The sequence below is a fragment of the Vanellus vanellus genome (genome assembly GCF_965231255.1).
Source record: "Vanellus vanellus genome assembly, chromosome: 9".
In the NCBI taxonomy this organism is placed as follows: Eukaryota; Metazoa; Chordata; class Aves; order Charadriiformes; family Charadriidae; genus Vanellus; species Vanellus vanellus.
In genome coordinates, this window is record NC_138914.1 from 3,499,187 (window position 1) to 3,523,233 (window position 24,047).

The 24,047-nt window shown below is 44.1% G+C and overlaps 1 protein-coding gene across 1 annotated transcript in view; it reads right to left on the reverse strand.

Annotated features, from left to right (window-relative positions):
- Positions 1 to 24,047, reverse strand: part of LRIG1 (leucine rich repeats and immunoglobulin like domains 1) — a gene marked incomplete at its 5' end in the record, with an annotated part of 92,568 nt that overhangs the window by 11,643 nt on the left and 56,878 nt on the right. Inside the window, 7 exons of the mRNA XM_082487876.1 lie at positions 219 to 290; positions 5,717 to 5,797; positions 9,753 to 9,896; positions 14,894 to 15,037; positions 15,884 to 16,027; positions 18,304 to 18,447; positions 19,553 to 19,690. Of these exons, the coding sequence (XP_082344002.1) occupies positions 219 to 290; positions 5,717 to 5,797; positions 9,753 to 9,896; positions 14,894 to 15,037; positions 15,884 to 16,027; positions 18,304 to 18,447; positions 19,553 to 19,690 (867 nt within the window). The remainder of the gene's footprint in view (positions 1 to 218; positions 291 to 5,716; positions 5,798 to 9,752; positions 9,897 to 14,893; positions 15,038 to 15,883; positions 16,028 to 18,303; positions 18,448 to 19,552; positions 19,691 to 24,047) is intronic.

A 24,047-nucleotide genomic window follows, 5' to 3' on the forward strand; every position in this document is an offset into this window, starting at 1 on the left:
AGAGCATGCAGATTTGCCATATGCTCTATAACTTTGTTCCTGGCACAAAAAAAGGCCAAAGTTGAGGCAGACTTATAATGAGAAGGAAGCAGGTGGCCCCCACAAATGGACTGGCTTCTCAGTTTACAAAGACGCTATTAAATTGCTAGCAGATCTCTCAAGCAGCTACTTTTGGCAGACCCCCCTTCCCAAACTCTGCGGCATGGTGGGTTACTCACAGGTGCTCCAGGGCCTCCAACCCTGAGAACGCTTTCTTGGCCACCGACTTGATCTTGTTTCCAAACAGAGTTCTGCAGTTTCCAAACATCCAGTGCCAGATAAACAGAAAGAAAATGGGGAGGGGGGGGGGGGGGGCAGAAAAAGACAGAACACAATTAGTGTGGCTTTATCTGATATACGCGCTCAGTGTAAGTCCTGGGAAATCTGAACTGCATGGAGATTAAGAGGGCTGAAGTACACTCGCTTTCCTGCTCCTGAAATTAAATCCTTTTATCTGTATTCGAATTTAATAGTGATGACAGCACTAAAGGGAATGTGCCGTATCACGTAAAAAGGCAGGTTTGCTCCAGTGCTTGGAAACCAGCTTGCTGAGTAACAGAAGGTCCCCTCTATTCTTTGCAGGCTAGCTGTGGACAGGATTAAGTGCAATGACAGTTTAACAAGACTTTGGTCTCTCCCAGCAACACTTTTCATTTCTGATTTCTTCCCAGATAGTAAAAAGGTGGTAATTTATTCACTGCAGCTTGGCCTGAATGGACATCCACACGCAAGGGCTGAGGGCCGTCTCTTGGCTGCACGTTTATACAGCAGCTAACCGAAGTGACTGCTGACTTCCTTCCCTGCTTTATTATAAATACAACAGCAATGTAATATAACGCAATAAATAATAGCTGAGTGGTAATTTCAAGGGGCAAAAGGAAGAAGTGAAAAGGTGATGTACAGAGCTGAGGAGCATGCTTGCTTACATCTGTGACCGGAGAGCATTCCGCCGAATCAGCAGACAGTGCTACGCAGCAGCAAGAGGACTCTCAGCAGGCATCGGCCAGCTGGAGAGACCACAGCCCAGCTGCTATCTGCAAAGTAACAGTTCTCTACAAATATTGACCAGTGGTGACTGGTCAGGGGCAGGGTTCATGCAAAATGGATAGTCTCCTCAACTGTTTTAATAAAACATCAACCAACGTCATTAATTAGGAAATGCTTTCCTTCCCCAGGTTCTCCATGTCTAAGGTTTATCTTCCAGGTGCATCTTTTATCACCACCTGCTTCATGAGGTATCCAATGCAGGTCATCACTAACACCTCAGGCAAAAAACTGGCACATACGGTGCTGCATTTGATTGAGTTTTCCTTCAAGATTGTAACCTATATTTGCACCCTAGAAAGGCCCTAAAATTATGATGGTCCCACTGCTTGCTGCAGGCTGGGGAAAGGAGGCTGGGGTACAAGATGGAGCATGTGTGGCCATTGCAGGAGCAAATGCATTTGCAGGAGCTTGTTAGGGTTTTCCACAAAGCACCCTTTAAACATCAGGATAATTTGGAGTCTCAACAGCGGCACCCAGAAAGCCCAGTTTCTGCGTGGATGAAAGCAGTGGATGCTATACTGGGTAGAAAGGAAAAATGGGGCTCATCATGCTGACTGTTATGGCAGGGAAGACCAAGACTGTATCACAGTCTGTCCTTGCTGCCTGTTGTCTTTGGAGGGAATTTGGGTGCCTGCCACTGGGCACCACTATGACCACGAGTAGGTCCTCACAAAATCAATCTCCCTGACAGTGCTGTTGCCAGAGGAGCCACCACTCTAAATCTCCAGTAGCCAGGAAAGGCCAGTTACTCCTAGCTCCGTACAAAAGATCTGTGGCCCCAGAATCACAAATCTTACCGTTCCAGAGCAAAACACAACCAAAAGCTTCGGTTTCAGGCATAGCCACCTTCCAGCCTCCATAGTGAGACACGCACTCGAAGCCCTTTCTTATGGGCAGAGATAACTTGGTACAAAACCACAGCTTAATTTTCAGAGCTCTGTCCCTTCGTTAATTATTTGACTTGGGGCGAGAATAAAGGCAGCTATTGTAGGCATGCTGGTGGCTGATTAAAGGCTCCAGATATCTGCAACCTGCTTTATCGACAGTATTGTTCTAAATATCTACAGTGAACTTTCCTGACCTTCTTGCCACAGCACCAAATCCAGAGCATCAGAGGTCCTATTTATTGCACAAGAGTGTGTATGGCTTTTTGCTCTGGGTGAAATACCCCAAGCACCAAAGGATGTGTGCAATCATGTGTACCATCATTCGGTAAAAGGGATGTTGTATTAATGAAGGCTTTGAAAAATCCATTAGAATGATTAATACAGTAAATAATTTACTATATGCAAACTCGGGTCATATGGCTGCATCCATACATACTAATTTCTGGAGCTATATTCCTCAATGAGGATGTTACGCTAAGCTCGGGTTTGATAACTGGAGATTTCTATTGAAAGTGGATCTTGGACTTTGAAAATTGGAGATACTGGTTATATGTTTACTTCTCTGTGCAGAGATAAGCAGTACATCTGGGGATGTGAATACACAATGTATACACCACTTGTATAGGCGCATACAGTTTTATGGCTATATACATGAGAAATACATAACACAGTCATAGTAACGCCATGCCCCAGCAAACTCATTAAAATCATTACGCCTTTCAAATCTCAACTAACCACTTCGCCAATTCCGAAATGGTTTGAAACCCAGCGGCCCCCTTCAAAGGGCTGCGGCACGCTGGAATGCAAACGCGGCGGTATGCAGCTCCACAATTAGCCTGCCTGCTGCAGTCCAGAGACGCTCCTCCACTGCCGGCAGAGCTAGGCGCAAGCATGCTCTCCCGGTGATTGCATAAGTGTAATTACACGCTAGGCACGCAATTCATTAGAAAGCAGCATTTTCTCCTCCAGCCAGTTTTGCACCTGCAGGAAGATCTCAGTGACTGAGTGAGCCATCAAAAAACCGGTTACATTTAGCAGCTTGAATAATTAGGAAACTCCTTGTTCCCCCGTGACTCCACTGATGCTTTTTATGCTTCGGTGCTTCTCGACTCCCTCTTTCTTGAAGCAACATTTTAATTTAGGCCTGTGCTCTCCGTCCTGGAGAGCTTCATCTATAATTCAGAGAAGGCTAAAGTGAGTGGTCTCCCCACGTCTCAGTTTAACACCTTCATTTCAGCAAACAACCCTCTCTGTGCTAAATCCTTTCAGAGGCTAATCTGTGCCAGATCAAAGGGGAACAGCTTTTAAGGCAATCTCCACAGAGCTGAGGTGATTATTAATTCATTGGAAGGTCTCCTCTGAAGTGCCTATTTATTTTTTGTATGCTAATGCATTTAAAGCCGGTTGACAGTTTAAACACAGGCCCTAAATCACACAGCGAAATGTTTGCTGTAAAGGCTGATATTTAGTTTTATTTACGAAAAAATCCTGCCAGCAAGAATGAAACTCACTTCAGCCTTAGACGAAATTTCAAGTTTGGGATTTATGTGCTGATGAGCTAAAACAGACCAGAGCAGATCCCTTTAAAACTGATCACTCCCAAGCGTCCCCAAAATGCCTCAAGAAATGCAATAAAATAATCTCATATTCCGAGGTTTTTTCTAGCCTTACACTCTGGCTGACAATGAACGATCCCAGCAATCTGTCTGTCCAACAGCAGGTTTGCTTTATTAGGTAATCTAACCACTCCTGCCTACCCAAGACCAACCTGATCCACATGCTCTTCCAGGCTATGAAACTATCTGCAATTCCCCCCCCAAACCATGGGCACATGTCCTTCCCTGCATTCAACCAGACCCAGAACTGGCCCAACTCCATGTGCAATGGAAGACAGAGGTCAACGATGTGAAAAAAGAGGCAAACCCGGCTTCCTTAGACTTGTGCAAGCCCCTGTTGCATCCTTTGCTAATGGCAGACAAAACCAGACACCTTCTGAAGCAGTTCCTTGTGCCAGATGATAAACATCAGATCAGGACATGGCTACTTCACAGAGGAGCGATAGCTGCTCTATCCAGAGCTCCTAACACACAACCCGCATAACCCTGCAGGCTGCCTCTGCCCCCTTCCTTTCTCCTCTCACTCCTTGCCGTACCTCCCAGCCTCTGCTCATTTCTCCTGGTTGCTGAGTCAATCCTTTTGCTGAACTCTTTCCCTCATCTGGCTTTTTCACCTCTCTCCTGATATTTGCACCCAGCATTTCTAACATACCCCAATCATTTGAGACTCCACTTTTGCTCCCGAGCCAACGGCCATGTTGGAGGGATGCCCCACCAGGACAGCTCGCTCTCTCTGCTCCTATCCTCCCCCTTCTCTCCTGTGTCAAAGCAGCACTACAGACTCACAGTCCTACAGCCTGCAAATCCCTCTGGACAAAGCCTCTGCTCCCACTACCCTTTTAGCCGCTCACATGGTTTCACTGGTTTCTTCAAACCAAAAACTTCAGCAACAGCAGCCAAGGACTCTCCCACCCACCACATGTGATACTGTGATACATCTGCTCCTCTGCCTTTTCTCTAGCAACTTGTGGGAAGGTTTCCCAACTCCACACGCACAGCGATTCCTACTGGCCCCTCTCTCTCTCCCACACTTCCACTTCCCTGCCTCACTCCCCCAGCCCTTAAGTCCTTCTCTGCCTTCTGCCTCACTGTCCTCGCAGCTAAAACTTGGTTCCCCTCTTCTTGGATCCAGTGACTCCCCTCAACAATGATCAAATGCCCTCTATGTTTGTGACTTCAATATTTTTCTTCTCCATCTAAGCATTACATCCCCACGAATCCTGCCACGGCTCTTCCCACTCCCCCAGGAGTCTCTAATGAGATCGTGACAATATACCGCCTGCCAGGATTCATTCTAGCCATCTGCTATCCATCGAGGTACTTTTACTGCACCTCTGGCTGTGCCATCTCAGCATCAGAGACAGCGTGATAGGGGGGTGCTGAGAACTTAAACAAAGGCAAGAGGTAATGATTAGAAAGACTCTTGATTTGTCACAAGCCATCAGAGACTTCTCTGACAGGGCTGATTTATATAGCTGATTTCAAATGGAATACGAACAAGCACACAGCAATGTGAAAATACTTGCGAAGGCGAAGCAAGCTATAAACATTTGCAAGGCGCATGCTTGCCTTAGGTTTCTTTTTATCTCTTTAAGAGCCTGTGCCCCATGGTGCCTTTTATTGTTGCTGCACATGGAAGCAAGCCCAAAAGATCACTCTCAGACAGAGTATCCCACAGAAATGAATCCTGTTTCAATCCTCTGTTGTAACAGGAAATAGGGTGATTTTTCTCTTCTGTTTATTGTTATTTGCTGCATCAATCAGTGCTACACTGAAGACTGAAAAGGGTCTTTTTTGTTGCTGTTTGCTTTTGGGAGCAAAGAACAGTTGTGCTGAATCTTACAGATGAGAACAAGTTTCTCTCTCCTGTGTCTCTCAACTATAGCACGTGGCACCTCCTGTTCTTTGCTTTAAAAGGACTATAATGACCTCATCTCTGCTTAGAAACACAAGTGCTTGATAACCACATTTGCACTCTTGCAGCGAGCCTGCAAAGCTACTACATCTCAGATTTTCTGTTGATTTTTATCTTGTTCCAAAGGGAGGAAGGCTGAGTCAGAGAGACCCACCCCCCCACAGTCACAGTGCACAACTGCTTTGCAGCACTTCAAACCCCGGGATACTCACAGCTTGCTCAGGTTTTCTAGGCCTGTAAAGGCTCCGTTAGTATCTTCTATTGTGCCTGAGATGTCATTGTGGTCCAGTTCCCTAGAGAGAGGACATGAGAGAGCTCATAATCGGTGTCTTAGTCCTAGGCGCATCGTTAAAAAAAAACAGAAGAAAGTTTGAGAATGCCACGTGAAGAGCTTCCCGTTTTCTCCTGACAGTTATCAGAAAAAGCCAATCCGGGCAGCAAAGAGGCACTAATCACTCTTCCTGCACTGACCCATGCTGAGATGGCTCATTCCAAAAAAATGCCCTCACTTTTTCCTAGCTGAAACACTCTGTTTCTCAGACAGCAGCAGTAGCAGGTAGCTACTTTTTTAACAGGTTGATTTCACTCCTTTTCTAGTTCTGTGCATCCAAACAAAAGGAGGAAAAAGAAAATAAAGTCCCAAAACTAAATTGCAAGAAAATAGCTCTCCTTAAATGCTACTATCGTGAATTAAGAGAACTTTCGCTATTCCAAGGTATACATGTCTTTGTCTATAACTATACCTTCAGAAGATGATTTGGTGTATTTTATATGAACCTGCATTTTTTTTCTGGCAATGAACTTCAAAGTCCAACAAAGGAAAGCACTATCATCACTACAGAAGCCCAACTCTCGGTATAACCACTTTTAAAAAAAAAATGAGTAAGAATTCCTTTTTCAGAGTTAGCTGCTTTTGGCTTTCAAACTGACCATCAATTACAGGAGTCAAAGAGGTCTGAAGAAAAACAAGCACACAGAACAAACACAGAGATCCACAAAAGCTGTTTAAACAGTCTGTTTAAAAATCCTTCCCTCCTAGCTTTAATTCCAGCTAGCAATGAATACCCACCAACACAGACAGAAATTTATCATTTCTAATGTTAAGTAAAAAGACAGAAAAAAAATAAATGGGCTTTGTTGGTTTTGTTACATCACTCTGATTTAAAACCTAGCAAAAACCAACAACAAAGCAACCTAAACCATCCAGATAACCCCTCGAACCCGCAGGTACTCCTTTCACACCTTTTGAAGATTATCAGAACGTTTCCAGTTTAAATATATAAAGACCAAAAAAAGAAAAATATTTCCGAAACAAAGCCGCCTGTGTTTTGCAACATTCCAAACAGGGGCATCATAGTGTAGCTTCTGGGCTATGCAGCACGTAATAACCCAACAGAAGAGAACAAAAATTTTAAAAATTGGACAGTTTCAGTATTGGCATGGTTTTCCTCAGCTGAGATGGGGCTGAAACTTTTGCTCTCGGTACCTAAGCTGGCTGCAATCTTCGCTTGCTTCTCTTTGGTGTGTGAACCAAAAATGTGAAAGGAGATGGCCAAAAGCCACAATTCCTGTTTCTCAGCTGGCTTCAGCGTGAGACCTGAATCTGATGTCTCTGGGGAATCCTGGCCTTAGCCAGCATCACTGTGGATGTCAGGGTGATCCGTGGGTAGGTCTATGCCAAAGGGATGCATAAAAACTCAACATCCCTGCAGGGTGGGGGTGCACATAATGCTGCGGTGGCATAAGAGAGAAGTCCAGGAGAGATGCTTTGATGTGCTGACATTTTCAGCACTATCTGAGCGGGGCAGAAGCAAACATATCCTCCTGGAGCTAAGTTTCTACGTTTACCCTGTGGTTGCCAAGCCAATGGCTGTTGTTCTGTTTGTTTTTTAAGGGCAAATCCCTTCTCAGGCATTTTTCCTCTTCAGTTCTACCACGGGCTACCAGTCTTTGGACCAGCAAACCCTTTCCCATGGCAAAGGCAGACAAGTGGGAACAGCTTGTAGGAGCTCTCTGACACACACTTTTATTAATTGACTGCCACACATTGTGTTTTCTTGAAAAAGGAAAAGAAAATGGTATTGCTTGTTCATCCAGAGGCAACTCAAAGGTTTACTGTTAGAAAGGAGGAATAAAAACCTTTTTAACAAATGAGTGAAAATAGAGAGAGAGGGAAAAAAAGAGTGGGGTATTTTGGCCTGGCTCTCTTTGTATTCAAACTCCTCTCCCAGCCCCTGTTGCCAATTTCCTATTCTTTCTGGCTGGCTGAGCTTGAATGCTCGCAGCCTTGTTAATCATTGTGCTCCGAGGTCTCTGGGCCTGACCTCTATTTGAATAGCTCCACATTTCAGCAGTTTCACACCCACCAAAGGCTCCCCAACAATAGGCCATAATTAAAGCATGCTCGGGTCTTTTTCACCAGGTGCAGGACCCAATAGGCCTTTCTCTTTATTAAATTAGAGCTCGCTCACACACTCCCTTCTCCTCCCCCCTTGGCCCTAGACATAAAAGAGGCTTCACATTCACTGTAGAGCAAAGAGAACTACCAGCTCCCCTTTCCCTCCATTTTTCTTTGGAAACCTTTAGTTCCGGTCTTGACAGCTGCCTCAGAGAGGTCCCTTTCTGAATGCCCAGTGGCTGAAAGGCTTTGGCTTAAGTTAAAAAAAAAAAAAAAAAAAAAAGGCAAAAAAGCTAACAAAACCCAAACTCACTTTCCAGTCACTTCCTTCACTGTGAATTTCAAAATAAAGGAAAGAGTAAGATGCAAAAAGTACTGTAAAGAGGGGAGCTCTCTCTGTTCTCATTTCCTTTTAATTACTCAGGCCACAATGGGCTTCTGAAGAGGAATAAAAGTATCAAAGTGTGGTTTTTTTTTTTTCTTTTGAAGGAAGAATTAAATCAGCCTGCTGAACTCAACCAGCCTGGGAGCTTGGACAGTGCTACAACACAGGCTGGGAGAACTTTGTGGTGTGCCAGATGAAGGTGCTGAGCCCACAGCCTCTGGAGAAAGGAGAACAGCCAGCAGCTCTGCAGGTATAAATAAGGGAGACGAGGCAACACAGCTGCAGGAATGGACATTTTAAAGAACCCGATTCCCATCTTCTGATGTTTCTAAGGCAAACCCAGATGTACCTCAGTCTTAACGCAGCTCTTGGGCTTAACAGTGTATAATGGTGCAATTCTATAGCTGGCATCCCAGAGGAGGTCAGACTGATCCATCCAATGGTCTCTATTAGCCCTACAATCTTAGAAATTGCAATCTTCTTGATGGCAAGCTCATTTCCAGTGTGACAATTCCAGGTATTATGCTGTGTCAGTGACTTTAAAATAAAAGTCTCCAGTAAATGGCCATAGCTACCACTGGATGTATCATTTTGCAATTCAATATTAGGGCACATGAAAATTTTCTCTTTATAGCATGTCAATTTTTTTCTTGTTTAGAGGTTACCACGAAAATTAGAGCAACAGAACATTTCATGACCCAAGTGAGCCCAATTCTGTATTTAAGAAACAAACTTCTGGTTATTTTCATGGTGTCCATAAGCAGCTTCCTGCTCCCATGGTTGGACCCAAGACTGGGTGAAGCTTCACATATTGTCACGCTTCTTGTATAATCAGATCCCCAGCCCAACCTCTGGATTTGTTTTGCCATCTTTTTTTTTTTTTTTTCCAACACCATCTTCGCCCAGGATTTTACATTTGTTATTCAATTAAAAAAAAAGAAGTAACAGTACACAAAAATGCTCAATAGCACATTTAAGAGGCTATTCAAATTTCCAGCTTTGCCATTGGAAGGAATCATTCCCTACTCCTCCTGAGTGCAGAATGACCCAACAGAAACTGTCCTTTCCTAAGAATTTGAATTAAAGTCAATATGATGGCAAGAGAAATACTACTATTATCTGAAGGACTGAAACCTCAGGGATTTTTGCTCAATTGAGCTAGATTCAGGATCCTGTCCTATGTTCCTATAATTTTACTCTGGAGCCCTTTACTCTGAAATCACTGTAAAACACTGAGCAATCCAACCGCAATTCTCCTAATTACTCTTAACTAAAAAATTCAAGTTCACTGAAGTTGAATAGTAGGGTAAATGCAACAGCTGCTGAAAACAACCAAGCGACGTGTAGGAGAGTTTGACGCTGAGGGTGAAGGCACCCAAAGCAACTTCAAAGCAGAACAGTTTGGCAGAACACAAACTGTGGAGGTAAGACAGATGTCAGCTGACAAAAGCTGGGGGCAACTTACAGGACACGTAGGTTTCTGAGTCCCTTGAAGGCACCTTCTGCAATATGATTGATGGAATTGTGGCTCAGTCGTAGTACGTGCAGTCCCCCGAGGTCTGCCAAGCTTCCCTCATCCAGCCTGCTTAGGTTGTTGTAAGAGAGTATTCTGAGGAAAAATAACAAACAACAGCCCTTGTCAATCCAACCAGTATTTTCCAAACTCCTCTGTGCCAACCAGTGCCTGCCTCCCACAACCACCTCATAAGAGGTGATATGTACTGGGTGGATACAAAACAGCTTGATCAGAAAATAAAACTGCAGTCTGCAAATTTTCTTACAAGATACCCATGGGGGAGCCCGGATGACCATAAGGGAGCAGGAGGCATTTGGTACCCAGTTATAGGGAAGTCTTCCGTACAGGCAACACAGGAAGGCTCTTCCAGAAGTGAGTGAGAGCAATAACCTAACATGCACGCTGTCAGATACAGTGGGCAGAAACTGCTCTTTCTGCATGGCCTGTACGGCTAGGTTAGGGCCTGGGAGCACCACCCTTCCTCAGTCCCCAGATGTATAGGTAACACTCAGAAATCAGTCCTGGTTGTGTTCAATCATCACTCCCATTTGGAGTCCCTCCACGGCTTACAGGAAAGAGCAGTCCCCTCCTTCCCCACGCCCTGAGAGGTACAGAGTGACGTCAAACAGATGGATTTTGAAGTTCACATGCACTCTTGGCAGGGTCCAGACTTCTGTATTCAGGAGGTGTCTTATCATTTTACACTTGTGCACAGCAAGCCCCAGGCATCTGGGTGTGGGTGTCTTCACAGCCTGCTCCACCCCAGCTGAGAGCCAAAAGCATTTCACCACAAGGCAATTGAATGCTTCCTTTCATGCACAGGAAGGAGGTATCTGTTGTAAACCAGCCGCCTTCCCTCCTGCTCCCCTTTGTCAAGGAGTGTACAGTCTGCTTGTAATCTTCTCCACTTACAAGTGACTAATACTGGAGGGTTTGTTTTTTCCTAGTTTTCCATCCATCTCGTCCCCTTGCCTGTATTATCTCTGGTTTTGGATATTTTTTTTTTTAAGTGCTACTCATGTTGCAGTTTGGAAGGTGGTAGGAAGAAAACTGTTTTTCTCTCCCTGCCAGGGTGCAGATGAGGCTTCTGAGATTTGACACAGAGGGCAAGGCATGGGAAGCTACAAGCCACTGCAGACACCTCACACAACACACAACCACCTTCTACGCAAGCAGTAAAGCTGCGGCATCGCTGATGTTGAAGGCCAGCTTGGCTCATCAAATGAGGTAGCAGCAGGCAGAGTCACTAGTCAGTGATCTTCAGCCTGAAGCATCTACCCACAGCTTCCCACTGCGAGTACCTTCCTCCTGATCTCTGGATGTCACTGCAGCTGGTTAAGCGCTGCAGGGCTACTGGCAGGTGAGTGTGACCAGCAATAGCCTCAGCTTTAAGTTGCCTGCACACTGACATGTGGGGTATAAAAAGTGGCATTCAGTTACATGCTGCTACTCACATTTTCTCAAGCTTATCTCTTTACAAAGGGCAGCTGCATAGGATTTTTGAAAATAACTTAGCGACCTGGGAACACAAGCCACTTCAAAAGATGCGGAGGTTTGGGCTGCTAAACTTTTAAAAAAGTGGAGTTGGGCAGCTTTGAACAAGCACTGAATCCTTCATTGTACAGACAACAAGCAAAAAAAAAAAAAAAAAAAAATCTCACTGAGTTCCAAACCTCCAAATTCCTCTTCTAGTACTGCCTGTTAATGAGTCTGCTTAAAAATGTCTCTAGGACTTGCATGAAAGTCACTGCAAAGCCAAAATCTAAGTCAAAACAGACATGTACTCTGAAGTACTGAGAGTGTCATTTACTTGGCAAATGAGCTGTCTATCTTTTAGCTGTGTGAGTGGGCAGAAGGCAAGCTTTGGAAAAAAATCAGCAAAGATTAATGAGTTTGAAGAAGGTATGGGACAACATACTTTCATTCCTAAAGAAGTTGTAGTGTTAGTTATGAAGAACTGGCATTCGGTCAAAATTATGTCCTCACCTGCGATTAAAGAATTTGGCTTTAAAGAACCCCAAAAGTGTTCAAAAGTTATCCTAAACCTGGCTGAGAAAAAAAAAAAAATTCTTTTGATTCCACACAGAAGAGTTCCTGCCACAACTGGTGAAGGCATGTCCCCCTCTGTTCGTCCTGACATCACCTCAAGATGGACAGACAGCAGCAGTCTTTCGAGGGCTCTCTCAACAGATGCAACCAGATGGAAGGTTTCAGGAACTAACACACCTGGTAGTGGCTTCCTTCAAAATGTAAGGGCTCTGCTTCCTGCCAATGGGACAGACCAATTTGCAAAGTGGTGTGTTCCCCTCCTCAGCAGTTTGGATAATCCGGGTTGAGAGAAGTCAGGATGTCTCTGCTGCCTCCCCTATCTTCTCATTTCTCTACCAGTGAGAAACCACTAGAACAAACAAGTGGAAATGTTTGGCTCCACAGCCCTTTTGGCAGGGTGAGGAAATGGGAGAGCAACACACAGAGGAGCATGCCAAAAGTGATACATAAAGGGGTTAAGCAGAAACCTGTTCTGCAGCTGGGGCTCCTGCTGCCAGCCAGTTCTGGACCAGGTACATCTAACACATTTCATTCCCACTGACCAAACCATAAGTAAAAAGTGAAAGGAAAGACCCAGGAGCCAAGTCACCATTTACCTTCTATGCTCCCACTGTGGGTTTTTCCATTATGATGATGACAACCTAGCACCTGATCGGTGAATACAATCACAGCCCTTTCTCATGCCCATAACAAGGCAAGAGCTCTCCTTCCTTTTTAGCTTTTACATCAGACCAGAGCCCTGGGGTCACATATTATCCCAACAACTGAAGGAAAGATAACTCATCCTTCAGATGACCACCTCCTTCCTTAGCACAGATAAGTACGGGTCTGGGCACCGCCTTTCTTGGGTTAAGGATTTTGAGATTCATTCCCTGTGCAACCAGAGACAGTGTTTTCTGATAAATGAAATCCACTAGATTTAGCAATAGGGGAGTTGACCAAAGATCTTTTAATAAGGAATGAAACATGCACATTCAAAGAAGTGCACAGAGGCAGTCTAGATGTATCTAGTGCTTTCTTTCCTCACCCTTCAATTTCAGAGCAGACCTCTCCTACAAATGCTCTTTGGCTGTGGGAGTTTCAGTTAGGAGTATCTGACGGCTCCCTGAAGCAGCCTTACCCTAAAGGCAACACCTGCAAGAGCTTGTAATATTTTGCAGAGATGTGTGCTAACACCCACATAATCGCCCTTCGAATCTCAGTTAATGTCTTCTCTGGCCTCACACTCCAGCACAATCCTGTTTGTCAGGCCAAGCATGCCCCAGTGGCTCCTACCACCTTATACCACTAGACATTTTCCAAATCTACCCTATTCTACACCAGAGCAAGTGAATCCTGCACTGGGTTTCTGCAGTTACTGAAGAGGATGGCCTCTATGCCAGAACAGCTCACCACAAGCACTACCTGTTGACAAGAGATCCTAATCCATACCTGACAAATAAAGGACTCAGCGTGAAGTGCAACCTCCCATCTAAACCTTGAGGGTTTGCAAAGTCAGCGTCAGGTAGGAAAGACAAGCATAGGTCTTCCCTGAAAGAGTTCTGACATTAGCTCTGCAAGATGCAGATGGGGCTTACCCACCCCAGCTGAATGCACGCCGAAATAAAGCTTCAACACAGCACCGGTTATTGGCTCCCTGAGAGCAGAAAGCTCCCAGAGCTGTGCTGCTAACGCTGTAGTGATATGAATTTAGCTATTCCAGGGGTCCACCTGTGAGCACCCTAGGAAGGCAGACTCCCCTTTCTTGATGCTTCAGATTTAAGCAGACTACAGGCAGAGCACGGTGCTGATTCTCATCTGTTGTCTTGAACATTTCTCCATTGACATTGCCTTAATCTAGTAAAATATCACTTGAGGGACTGCAAGTGAAAGAACTGTAGCTGTCTACAGCACTGTACCAAGCAAAGGACACACAGGCAGTTTCTCACCAATCTGAAAAATGACATAATTAACCAATCACATATGTATTTAACTAAAACCAAAAATAAAGTATTTCCTTGTGTCCCCACAAAATAATCCACATCTGAATGAGTATTGGGTTCAACAGAAGATCACAGCTGGTCGCTGGGCTAATACATTAATTCTACATTCTAAACTTAAAGGAATGACATGTGTCATGTCCACCTATCTCTGAATCCACATTCCAAAAGACTGGGACTCACAGTTGGGTAAGCAGATACCAACCTTTAGTCTGAGTCCAGAGCAAAGCCTCTGAAAGTGAGAAGCTGCCTTACTGTACTGGTTTTGGTGGATAAGAGAATCCCTAACAATGTTTAACAGGAGATTTCTGAGCACCAAGCAGAATGAATTACAGTTCTGCTAACTACATGTGTCAAGTTCTCCAAAGAAAAAAGTTAATCTTTCCACAGTCCCACCGAAGGGAGGACAGCTACTTCTGTAAATACTGCAAGCATCCACGTGTGTCTCTTCAGAAAGGCATTAAGCAGTGCCACAGGCCGAAAAGACATCCTTATGGGGCTGTCCTCAGCAGCAAAGATTTCTTTCCTTTATCAGAGAGACTGTATTCGCAGCTGGAAATCTCAGGAGAGCAAAGTCAATGTATTTACTTTTAAACAACTGAGTCCTACAGGAAGGGTAAAGTGTAACCAGCAGAAACAGGGAGAATTGCCTTTAAAGGGCCAAATCTCTGCTGGTTAAAAATATGACTGTTCTTTGTAAATGCAGAGGATAAAGCAAAACTTCCTTCAAGCTGCACAGTTGTTATACAGCAAGCTGTACACGTCTTGTTACTAGCCAGCTAAAAAGCATTGGCAAGCCACAGATCACAAACTCTCCAGGTCTTTCAGCACTGTATACTTTTAGTGGGTTCTAGTCTGTTTCTGGTTATTTTAATCAGGTGCTCTGAAGGTCACAACATCATAAATAAAAAGGGCATCACTTAAGAAGCTGCAATTCCTGCATTTCTACAGGTTGATAAAGCAGGAGCTGTACGTCATCGGATTGGGAAAAATCCTTCCTTTCCTGCCAACATTACATTAGCATCAAACCCTGCACAACCAACCAAACAGAAACCAACTTACAGCTCATGCAGCTTCTGACAGAAGCTCCAGCCATCGGGGTTGATGCGGGATATGGAGTTGTTACTGAGGTGAAGCTGGTGCAGAGATGAAAGGCCATAGAGAGAGCCACTGTTTACTTCTGTCAGGCTGTTATACTCAAGATGGCTGTGGAGAAAAACGAGAAGGAATTGACAGATAATCAGCACTGGTTAAAAGCTGAAGAATTTCCAACAAGGACTGGGATTTTAGCCATTCTTACACACCTTTCTACATATCCATGTGGATACATGAATGTGTGGGGATTTCTTGGGCAGGTGACGGATAGAAATTCAAGCACAACATAAAGGAAATGACCAGAATGAGCTGAGAGTGCAGAGATATGCTCCACTTACAAGTAAACTGGGCTTAAAGCATCACATTCAAGTTTATATTTGCAGAGTTTCAGTTGTGCAACAGCAGCGTCCAGAAACATGCTGCCCTGATCACTTGTGACCTTGCAAACACACTTGAAAGCCAAGGAAGTTTCAAGCATTTATCTGCAATACCTATTCAATTCATTCTCTTGTGTGGAAAGAACACATCACTGAGATAGGCCAGCTTAGTTTCTAGGTAGAGTAAGAGGTAGAATAATCAGGTCTACAATACAGAATTTCCATGTATCGGTCAAAACAAATTCGCAGAAGTGAGATGAGCTTTGATTTAAAGAGCAATTGAGATCTTACTGAATGTTTAAATCAAACTTTCAAAAGAAATACTGCCACAGCTTGAAAAACAGGACTTTTTTTATTGAACACCTGGTAAAGCAATGAGCTTCAGTAAACTGTGGGTCAACTGAACGGAAGCTGCTGTAGCATGGCAGAGCTCTGTGCATGCTGGAAATAGAAAGAAGCATGAGGACTGGCACAGGTGCCCACAGTCTCTGATGGGAGTCCTCACTAAAATGCGGAGAAGAACGTGACAGCAGGTGAAGTCTAGGCTTTTAAGGGAAAAGAACCCATCTCTCCAACTTACAGAACTTGCATCTTGGCTAGACCCCAGAAAGCCCCATCAGTCAATTTGCTTATGTTGTTGCGCTGGAGTTTCAGGACTTCCAAGCTGTCCAGTCCCTGGAATGTCAGACCTTCAATCAGGCGGATGCGATTCCGGTTCAGCTCCCTAAAATCACCAAAGCCATACAAGTTTATTAAATCCCAGTCCTTTCTCACGAAATCATCTGTGCAGCATACAATGGGGACAGCAATGCCAACAACTCCTCTGTCAACGGTTCCCAGGAGAGAGCTGAAGCTCACCGGAAACTTTCAATCCCAGAGCTAGCCAGGGAAGTCAGCTGGGTGTGATCGCTTAAATAAACTCACTCTGGGACAGATTTTCACTATAGAGAAATAACAGAGACAGTGCAGCAATTCCTCTTCATCCCTCCTCTCTCTGTATTTCTTTTAAGCCCTTTATCCTTTTCATCGATTTTCACATGTCATCTTTTCTCAAGCAGAGACACTATTTGAACCAACACAGTTAAACACCAGCATTATTTCCCTTACAAACCATTGTTTTTACAAGACTTGCAATCGCCCAGTAAAAATGTACTCTGAAACAAGCAGGTGCCATAAGAAATGTGACCCCACAAGGAAATTTTACGGCTAAGTTTGAAAGGAAAGGTTTCCCTGGCAGTTCCCCTGGCATATTTCACATTTTTTCCTATTATAAGAAACTAATAAAGAGTGAAACAAGTTGTTTCCAATAACAAGGCAGTCTTAGTGTTTTGTGTATCTCCAACTTGGTTCATTAAATTTCTTCCTCCCACCCCCTGCCACTCCCCTCCCGGGTAGGGAGGGAATCCTAAATTTTGGGAAGACGTTTTTTCTGAATAGCAATATGAATATCATCACAGCAAACTTTACCAACCCATATCAAACAGTCTTATGGATTGCTAGACCCAGACGTACCAGGTAAAAACCCAGTTCCATAAAGTCAGTGGAAAACTTCATTGACACAATGCACTAAAGCTGAAGATAGAGCTTCTAAAATGGATTTCTTTCTGAACCTTTCTACACCTACAAGACTAACCTAAGGGTAGTTCCCTCCACAGTGTTTATGTTGAAGGAAATGGTGGAGGTTAAAAAAATCAAGAACTTAATTTGGAAAAGATAAGGAAGCCATAGAAACCTTAAGCTTACTTTTTAACTGCCTAAAAAAACAGTGTTGAACTTGCACGCAAGTTGAGTGTAATTAAAGTCAAGTAAGCAATTAAAAAGTTTGAAGGCCTGAAGACTCTGGCCTTACTGCACTTCCTAGGCTATCAGCAAACTACGCTTTGCCAGAAGAACTGTATACAAATTCTACAACAAATCGTGTTTATCTATAGGGTTAAACAACCAGCTGTGAGACTGTCTTTAAGAGTAGCAATTTACTCCAACTTCCAGTGAAAACTGTGTTCACTAAACAGATCGAGTTGACCCTCATTCTTATTAGTTTTGCACATGATGCAGACGCAGTGGATTACAAACTCTCAGTCAATGGACAGTAACTTCCAGCTGAGAGGCAACAGACCTTTAAGATGCGTATGCTATTGTGTCACACTATTCAATCCCAAATTGGCTATAAATCCTCCTGCATATACGCAAGCACAAATGTACACCCATTCCTTAGACACATCTTGGTTTAAGGATTTGTCTCTCAATCAAGAGGTTGTCAGAGGTGTAAGCTCCAACACCTTTTGTAGATTTTATGTTAACAGGCAGAGGTTGACCTTTTACCTATCAAATTTGATGGAAAGACTGCAACAGGCCTCAGGCTGGGCCCATTTCTCCAACAGCAGGAGAAAGGAAAAGCTAAATCATTAGTGCTACTATTTTACACATAAAGCATATTTATAGCTGCAGATGTCTATGCATCCCCATGCAACTCCTGCCATATGGACCGCAGGCAGGACAACAACGATGTGTGTGTTAACTCATCTAGAGTGCTATTTTCTCTGTCCAAGTATCACCACACCGTTTAACAACCTTCCGTCATTACTTTTTTATGGCCACACAAAGATACCTGTGTGGTCTTGAAAAACTACCATGGTAGCTGAACTCTGTCACTTGCAACAGAAACATCTTCCAAACCTCCCTTGTGCTACAGACACCAGCAGCTTTTAAGGGAATGGATTTGTCTTACACTGTCAAGTGCACAAGACGCTGGTGTCTGCTGCAGCATCCCTCCCTTCCCACCTTATCAAAAGAATGGCCCGAAAAGCCAATAGCTACAAGACAAAAAGGACCCTCTCCCAACATGTTTTACTAGGTGCTGGCAGAGAACTACTGTATAGCGTATTCTAAGTTTTATAGATAGCAGGTGAGAAAGGGTGACATTTAGTGTGTTTATCCTCAGGGATGTTTTGTCTCCATAAAGTGTGGCTGAGCTTAATTAAAGTGCACATTTGTACTCACAGTTGCGTTAGCCTGGGTAGCCTGAATGCCTTGACAGGAAGCTGAGTGATCCTGTTTTTACTCAGACGAAGTGTTAGCAGGGACCGTGACAGACTATCAAAAGCACCAGGCTCCAGGGTGCTGATTCTGTTGCTCCCCAGGTAGCTGCAATAAATCACAGCAGAAAAATGAACAGTTCTGTCAGAAATCTCCTTTTATCAGCATTTGCTTGGTCTCCAGACAGGCTGGTGAAATTACAGAGGTGCCTTCAAATCAGTGGGATTTCTGGCTCCACAAAGAGCACAGTGCCTTTCCCAGAGCCACGTGATGAACATGGAGAAGTGCTGCACACTCCCCAAGAGCTTCTTCAGACCCTCCTACTTCAGCAAGGCAATTGTGAGTGGAATCCAGAAACTGGAGAATATTCCAGTTCAGGATGATTCTATTCATTCCCCATTTTCCCTTCAGCATCTGTCCCAGGGCTCTTTCTTACCTGGACCCTAGTCTTAGCCACAGAGGCTGTTTTTACAGGATAACAGCCAAACATCAGTCATAACACCACTCTCTTATATCCTCTTACAACCAGGGGCAGAAACTTTGGTGCAAACTTTAATGCAAGATTATCTGTCTGCGTCTCTTCAAAGGTACTGAAAACACAGATTATTTTATGTTTCCCTGAGTAGGCAAAAATCTCTATTGGGAGGCAGTTACTCTGCTTAACCCCTGTTTTTTTTGTTTGGTTTTTTTGTTTGTTTGTTTGTTTTTTGTTGGTTTTTTTTTTTTTTTTTTTTCAAATAACCAGAGCGATTTCTGTTCTTAACATTCAATAGCCATTTTAATGATGAAATAGTCACTCCCCTTCCCCTCTTCCAGATGCACACGGGCTGATCTGGGGAACAGCATATATACTTCTCAGTGGGGAAGAGACACAGACAATTTTTCTGGCTTCTGGGTTTCCAGCTGTAAAGACACTCAGACCTGAAGGATGCATGATACCTCTTCTCTGTTGCAACATTCTCACGCAACACAATTAATAATCTGCATTCTTTACAGAAACATCAGAAACCAAAAAGACAGAGCTCAAAAAATAACCCGACAGTAGGGACAACGTGCCGCATTCTAATTTAAGTGCATTCTTTGCACTTAAAATCCTGACAAATAACCCCATACCTTGTATGTCCATTCACTCTCCTTTTTTTAAAGAAGGTTTGAGGCCCTTTTCTCTGCTGTGGTAACTCAACAAAAGCTGTTCCCAACAAGAAAAACTCACAGCTCCTTTATATGAAGTCCCTGCGGAAAGCAGCCGTTTCGGATTTCCGTGATGTCATTGAAACTCAGGTCCAACGTTTCCAGGGTAACATAGGGCTTCAGTTGACTTGCTTCAATGCTGCGGATCCTGTTGTGATGCCTGAAACAGTCAGAGGAGAAACGGAGACAATTTAGTTCGCTTAAAAAAAACAGAAAGAATATCTGAGGCCACAGCAGGCCCACAGGCTGGCCCCTGAGTTCACACACTCAGACTTACAGTGCTTCTTCAACAGCTGTTCGAGGAGAAACCCACACCAGAGAGATATTCCCTAATCCCCATGCTGTTCCTATGGTTAGAAAGTCGAGTTCACAGATATTTGCAAGCTTCCAGACACTTTTTCTGGTGTGGTACAAGACTTTTCCCTTCTACGGAACTATTGACTCCATTCATCAGTTTTTCTTCCAGTAATTTGGGCTCAGTCTCCTGCAAACTTGCACTTCCAGAGCAGATTCGTTACATGCAAGGACTGCAGGGCTGGATTTTAATCCCGCAATCAAGGACTTCTGATCAATGGTTTAAGCAAACTGCCGATGTTTTACATAGAGCATGGGATTTTCAGAGCAGGAAACGGACAAGTAAATACAATCTCAGCAAAAGTTACAAAACACTGTTTCCTTAATTCCTAAGGACTCGTCTGAAAATTCTCAGCTTTGGACTACATTACAATGATTTGTAATGCACAGAAATACTGTAAGAGGGCTTGAAAACATTTCTGCATCTTTTGTCTCTTTTGTCCCACTGTGCAATTAGGACAACTGTGGAGTGCAAGTGCTCTCCCCAAGCACTGACTGCAGGACCAGAGCCTATAATGGTCACCTGCGTTCGCTACCTTACCAGAACCAGCCTAAAGGACTCAATCTAATGTTTTTCTTTAGAGAAGGTACTACAAACTACCCTCAGAGTTTCCACAGCCATCAAACAGTTAAATACCTCTAGACTTCATCTGTACTCAACAAGGTCTAACTAAAAATCCCCTGAGTTCTTTCCTCTGACTCCTTTCTGGCCTGAATCAGTAGAGAGAACAGTAACCAATTAAAAAAAATACATTGCGCATTAGTCACAAGAAGTAGAGCACATGCCTGATGTGAATTTAGACCAGTCACTGATATTACTGGCAAGGCTGCGAATGAGGCACTCCAAACCGAGACGCTCACCAGACACTTGAGAACTTGCTGAATAATAAGAGATAGCAGAGAGGGTTCAGACAAGTACTGTGCCTTAATCCGGCCGGCTACCCACTGAGCGACCAGAAGAGGAGACAGCAGCCAGTGAAAGCACTCTTGAATGCAAACCAGGACGTCCCAGCTCTCCTGGCAAAGCATCAGCTCTTTGAAACAAAAAACTGACGGGTGAGATGACCACAGCCTTCCAGGCACTGAAGCTGATGGCTGTCTGGGAGCCAGTCTTCTCCAGCTTCACCTCCATTTCAAGCTCTCCCAGGGGTTCAGACAAGCCCCTTTCAAAACAAACCTCTCCCCTCAAAAGCAAACACCAATAGCACATAGCAAGGGACCTGCTCGCTGCACCGTGATCTGCTCCTTTACCCTCCCTGTTATTAAAACCAGATCGTTTCACCACCACATTTGCTGGTGTCTGTAACAGGAAGAGGGTAAAAACTGCATCCCCAGAACAATTTGCCTTCTGGAGACACCCTTTAAACAGCCAGCACATGATTCTTGCTTACACTGGGGAAACATTCGCAGAAATGCTGCTTTGACTAAAGAGTTTAAACACTACTTAATTAATTCAATGCAGACTCACAAATCATTAAGGACAAATTCTATGCCACTATAGCAATGCACTGCTAATGTGGTGCAAAAAGGCATCAGGAAAATCAAAGGAAAGTCATTAACCTATGTTACCGAACTGGTTATTCCATGGGTTACAGGTACACAGGTCTCTGCAACTACAAACTGTATAAAAGGCAATGATATGGCTACTATCCAAGCAACCAATATTCATTTACAGCTAGGAATAAAGACTGAATTTTCACATCCATGGCCCATAGTGGAACAGAGCTCCAGTGAATTTATGCTAACAGTGTGACTAATATACAGGAAAACTCGCTACACTCAGAATTTTGTGACCTCCATAAATTGAACACATGGGCGAGGGGGATTTCTTTTCCCCAAGGACTAGTTTCTTTTGCAAGGACTTGATTATTAGAATCAGCAAGTTCCAAAAATTTCAATCTTTTTTCCTCCTCAAAATAAGACAGTCCATTAAATGTGTGTGTGACCCTGATTCAGGAAAGTACCTCAACGCAGACATAAGTGAAAGCAAACCCCAGGCATATTTTCTGTAGCTCTCTTGAAGCGGGAGCTGTGAGTTCAACTCTGATCTCATCTAGGCTGTGATGGCTCAGATGAATCTGGCTGTAAATTAACAGGAAATGAAGGCTTGTACAAATGAACGTGAAGAATCTATAAATTACCTGACAATTCCTGCGCAGGGCAGCTAAGTCTTCAAGGGAGTGAGAGCACAGAGTAAGTTTGGACATGAAATGCTCTTCAGAAGCCAATGTTGGGGGTTTTTTTTTGAGTATTAATATTTCTGTGCTTTAGTTGCTCAATGTATATCCAATCTGCCCGCCTGCCAGATCTCCCAACCCGTCCCAGATGACAGATTTTAAGAAGGGAAGAAAAGGACAGGAAAGAACTATTTTGTTTGAGCCATGTTCGCAGTTTCCAGGTGACTTCTGTCCATTTGCGTCTTGCTTTTCATGTGCTACAGCTGGCAGATTAGATGGATGCGCTATTTCACACAGGAAAAAAACAGGCTCCTTTCTCTCCCTCTCTCTGTCTCCTTCAAACATGGGCTGACTCCAAATGTAACTCTCAGCTCCAAACACCATCCCCGGCCAGTCCCAGCTGGGGAATGTCAGACAGTTTGCTGCAAAGCCCTGCACCCTCTCAAAGCACTGCACTTCAAACAAAACCAGCCCGGCTGACTTTTCCTATACACAGCATGTGATATGAATGCAACATCGTCCAAACCTTTTACTAGCTTGATTACATTTTATTTTTCATTTTTCAGTAAGAGCTGAAATGGGATTTAACCCTTCCTGTTATTACTTGGATCCTTTCAGCTCGTCTGCCTTTGTTCCCAGTATCATTGCAGTGTTTTGCAGAAAAAAAAAGACCAGTGACGTTATGACTTCGCCTCTCCCCTTTAGCAGTGACTGGAAAAGGGCTGGATTTTTCCCAACTAGCTCCTTAGTTTACACTTCCTTAGCTTCAAAGGTGACAGATCGGATTTTAGTACCAATTGCTGAAACCAGGCTTTAAAGCACAAATTATCAATGCTTCCACAACCAATTTGCCTCCAGGTGTCTTTTCCTCTCCCCATTCCTTAGATATCACAGCCTGGAAACAGCTTTCCCTGTCTCACTTCAGCCAGTGTTACCTCAAGAGTATATGATGACAGGGCTTCAATGTGAGATTGAGCAATTAGAGCCTGGAGTGAGAGCCAAGTTTCTTAGTTTCTATTCCCAGCCCTGGCACTGACTCATCTGCCTTGGGCAAGTTTCTTAACCCCTCTCTACCTCTGGTTTGCCCATCTGTATGGGAACATACTCCCCCAGTAGGATGATACAGGACTGCCTTCACTGAGGACTAAGAATTTGGAATGAAAGCAGCTCAAGTGAAGAAAAAAAAAAAAAAAAAAAAAAAAATCATAGGAACTAAGGAGCTCATCCAAGTCCATTTGGGTTTGCTCATGAATATGGGAGGATCTGGCTAAAACAGTTGAACTTCCCAGCTCATACCCAACCTCATTCCCGGAGACACCCCATTTGCTGCTAATGCAGAACCGCAGCATCTTAGTGCCAAACTAAGGTAACTCGAAGTCAGTAACGGATTACTTTTAGACTGCGAGCTGCTTACACATGGCACTTGTTCAGAAACTGCTTCACCCTCAGGTCAGCACCAGCTACAGCTGCAAGCGAAGAGCAGAGAGCAAGGGAAGCTGCCCTCCAGCCACCGCCGCTTAACCCACCCGCACCCCCGGGCACCACCCCGAGGTACCGCAGCCTCTCAGCCCTTGCGCTTTGCACCGCTCTTGAACAGACCCCTCAGCGTTACAGGAGATTTTGGATTAACCTCAGGCAGCTCTTTGCTGAACCAAGCCCGTGAGGACCACATCAGGAAGTGAACGCGCTCTCTCTGCGCTCCTCCGGGCTGCTGCGAGACAGAAAAACAAGAAAGTGTTCCAGCGAAGCCAAAGCATGTTTGGGTTTGCTCTAAGTCGGGAGGGAGCCGAAGGCGGGGGGGGCAGGAAAACAACAGGTGGCACAAAGTCAAAAGCTTGCAGCGTTTCCAGGAATCTCAGCTTGTATTTTAGAGGTAAAGTTACACTTTAATCCCGGTGGGTTTCCTCATTCGAAGCCTCTTTCTGAATATTTATTTGGTAAACAGGCTGTGAAACATTTTCCACTGGACCTAATAGGAGAAGAATT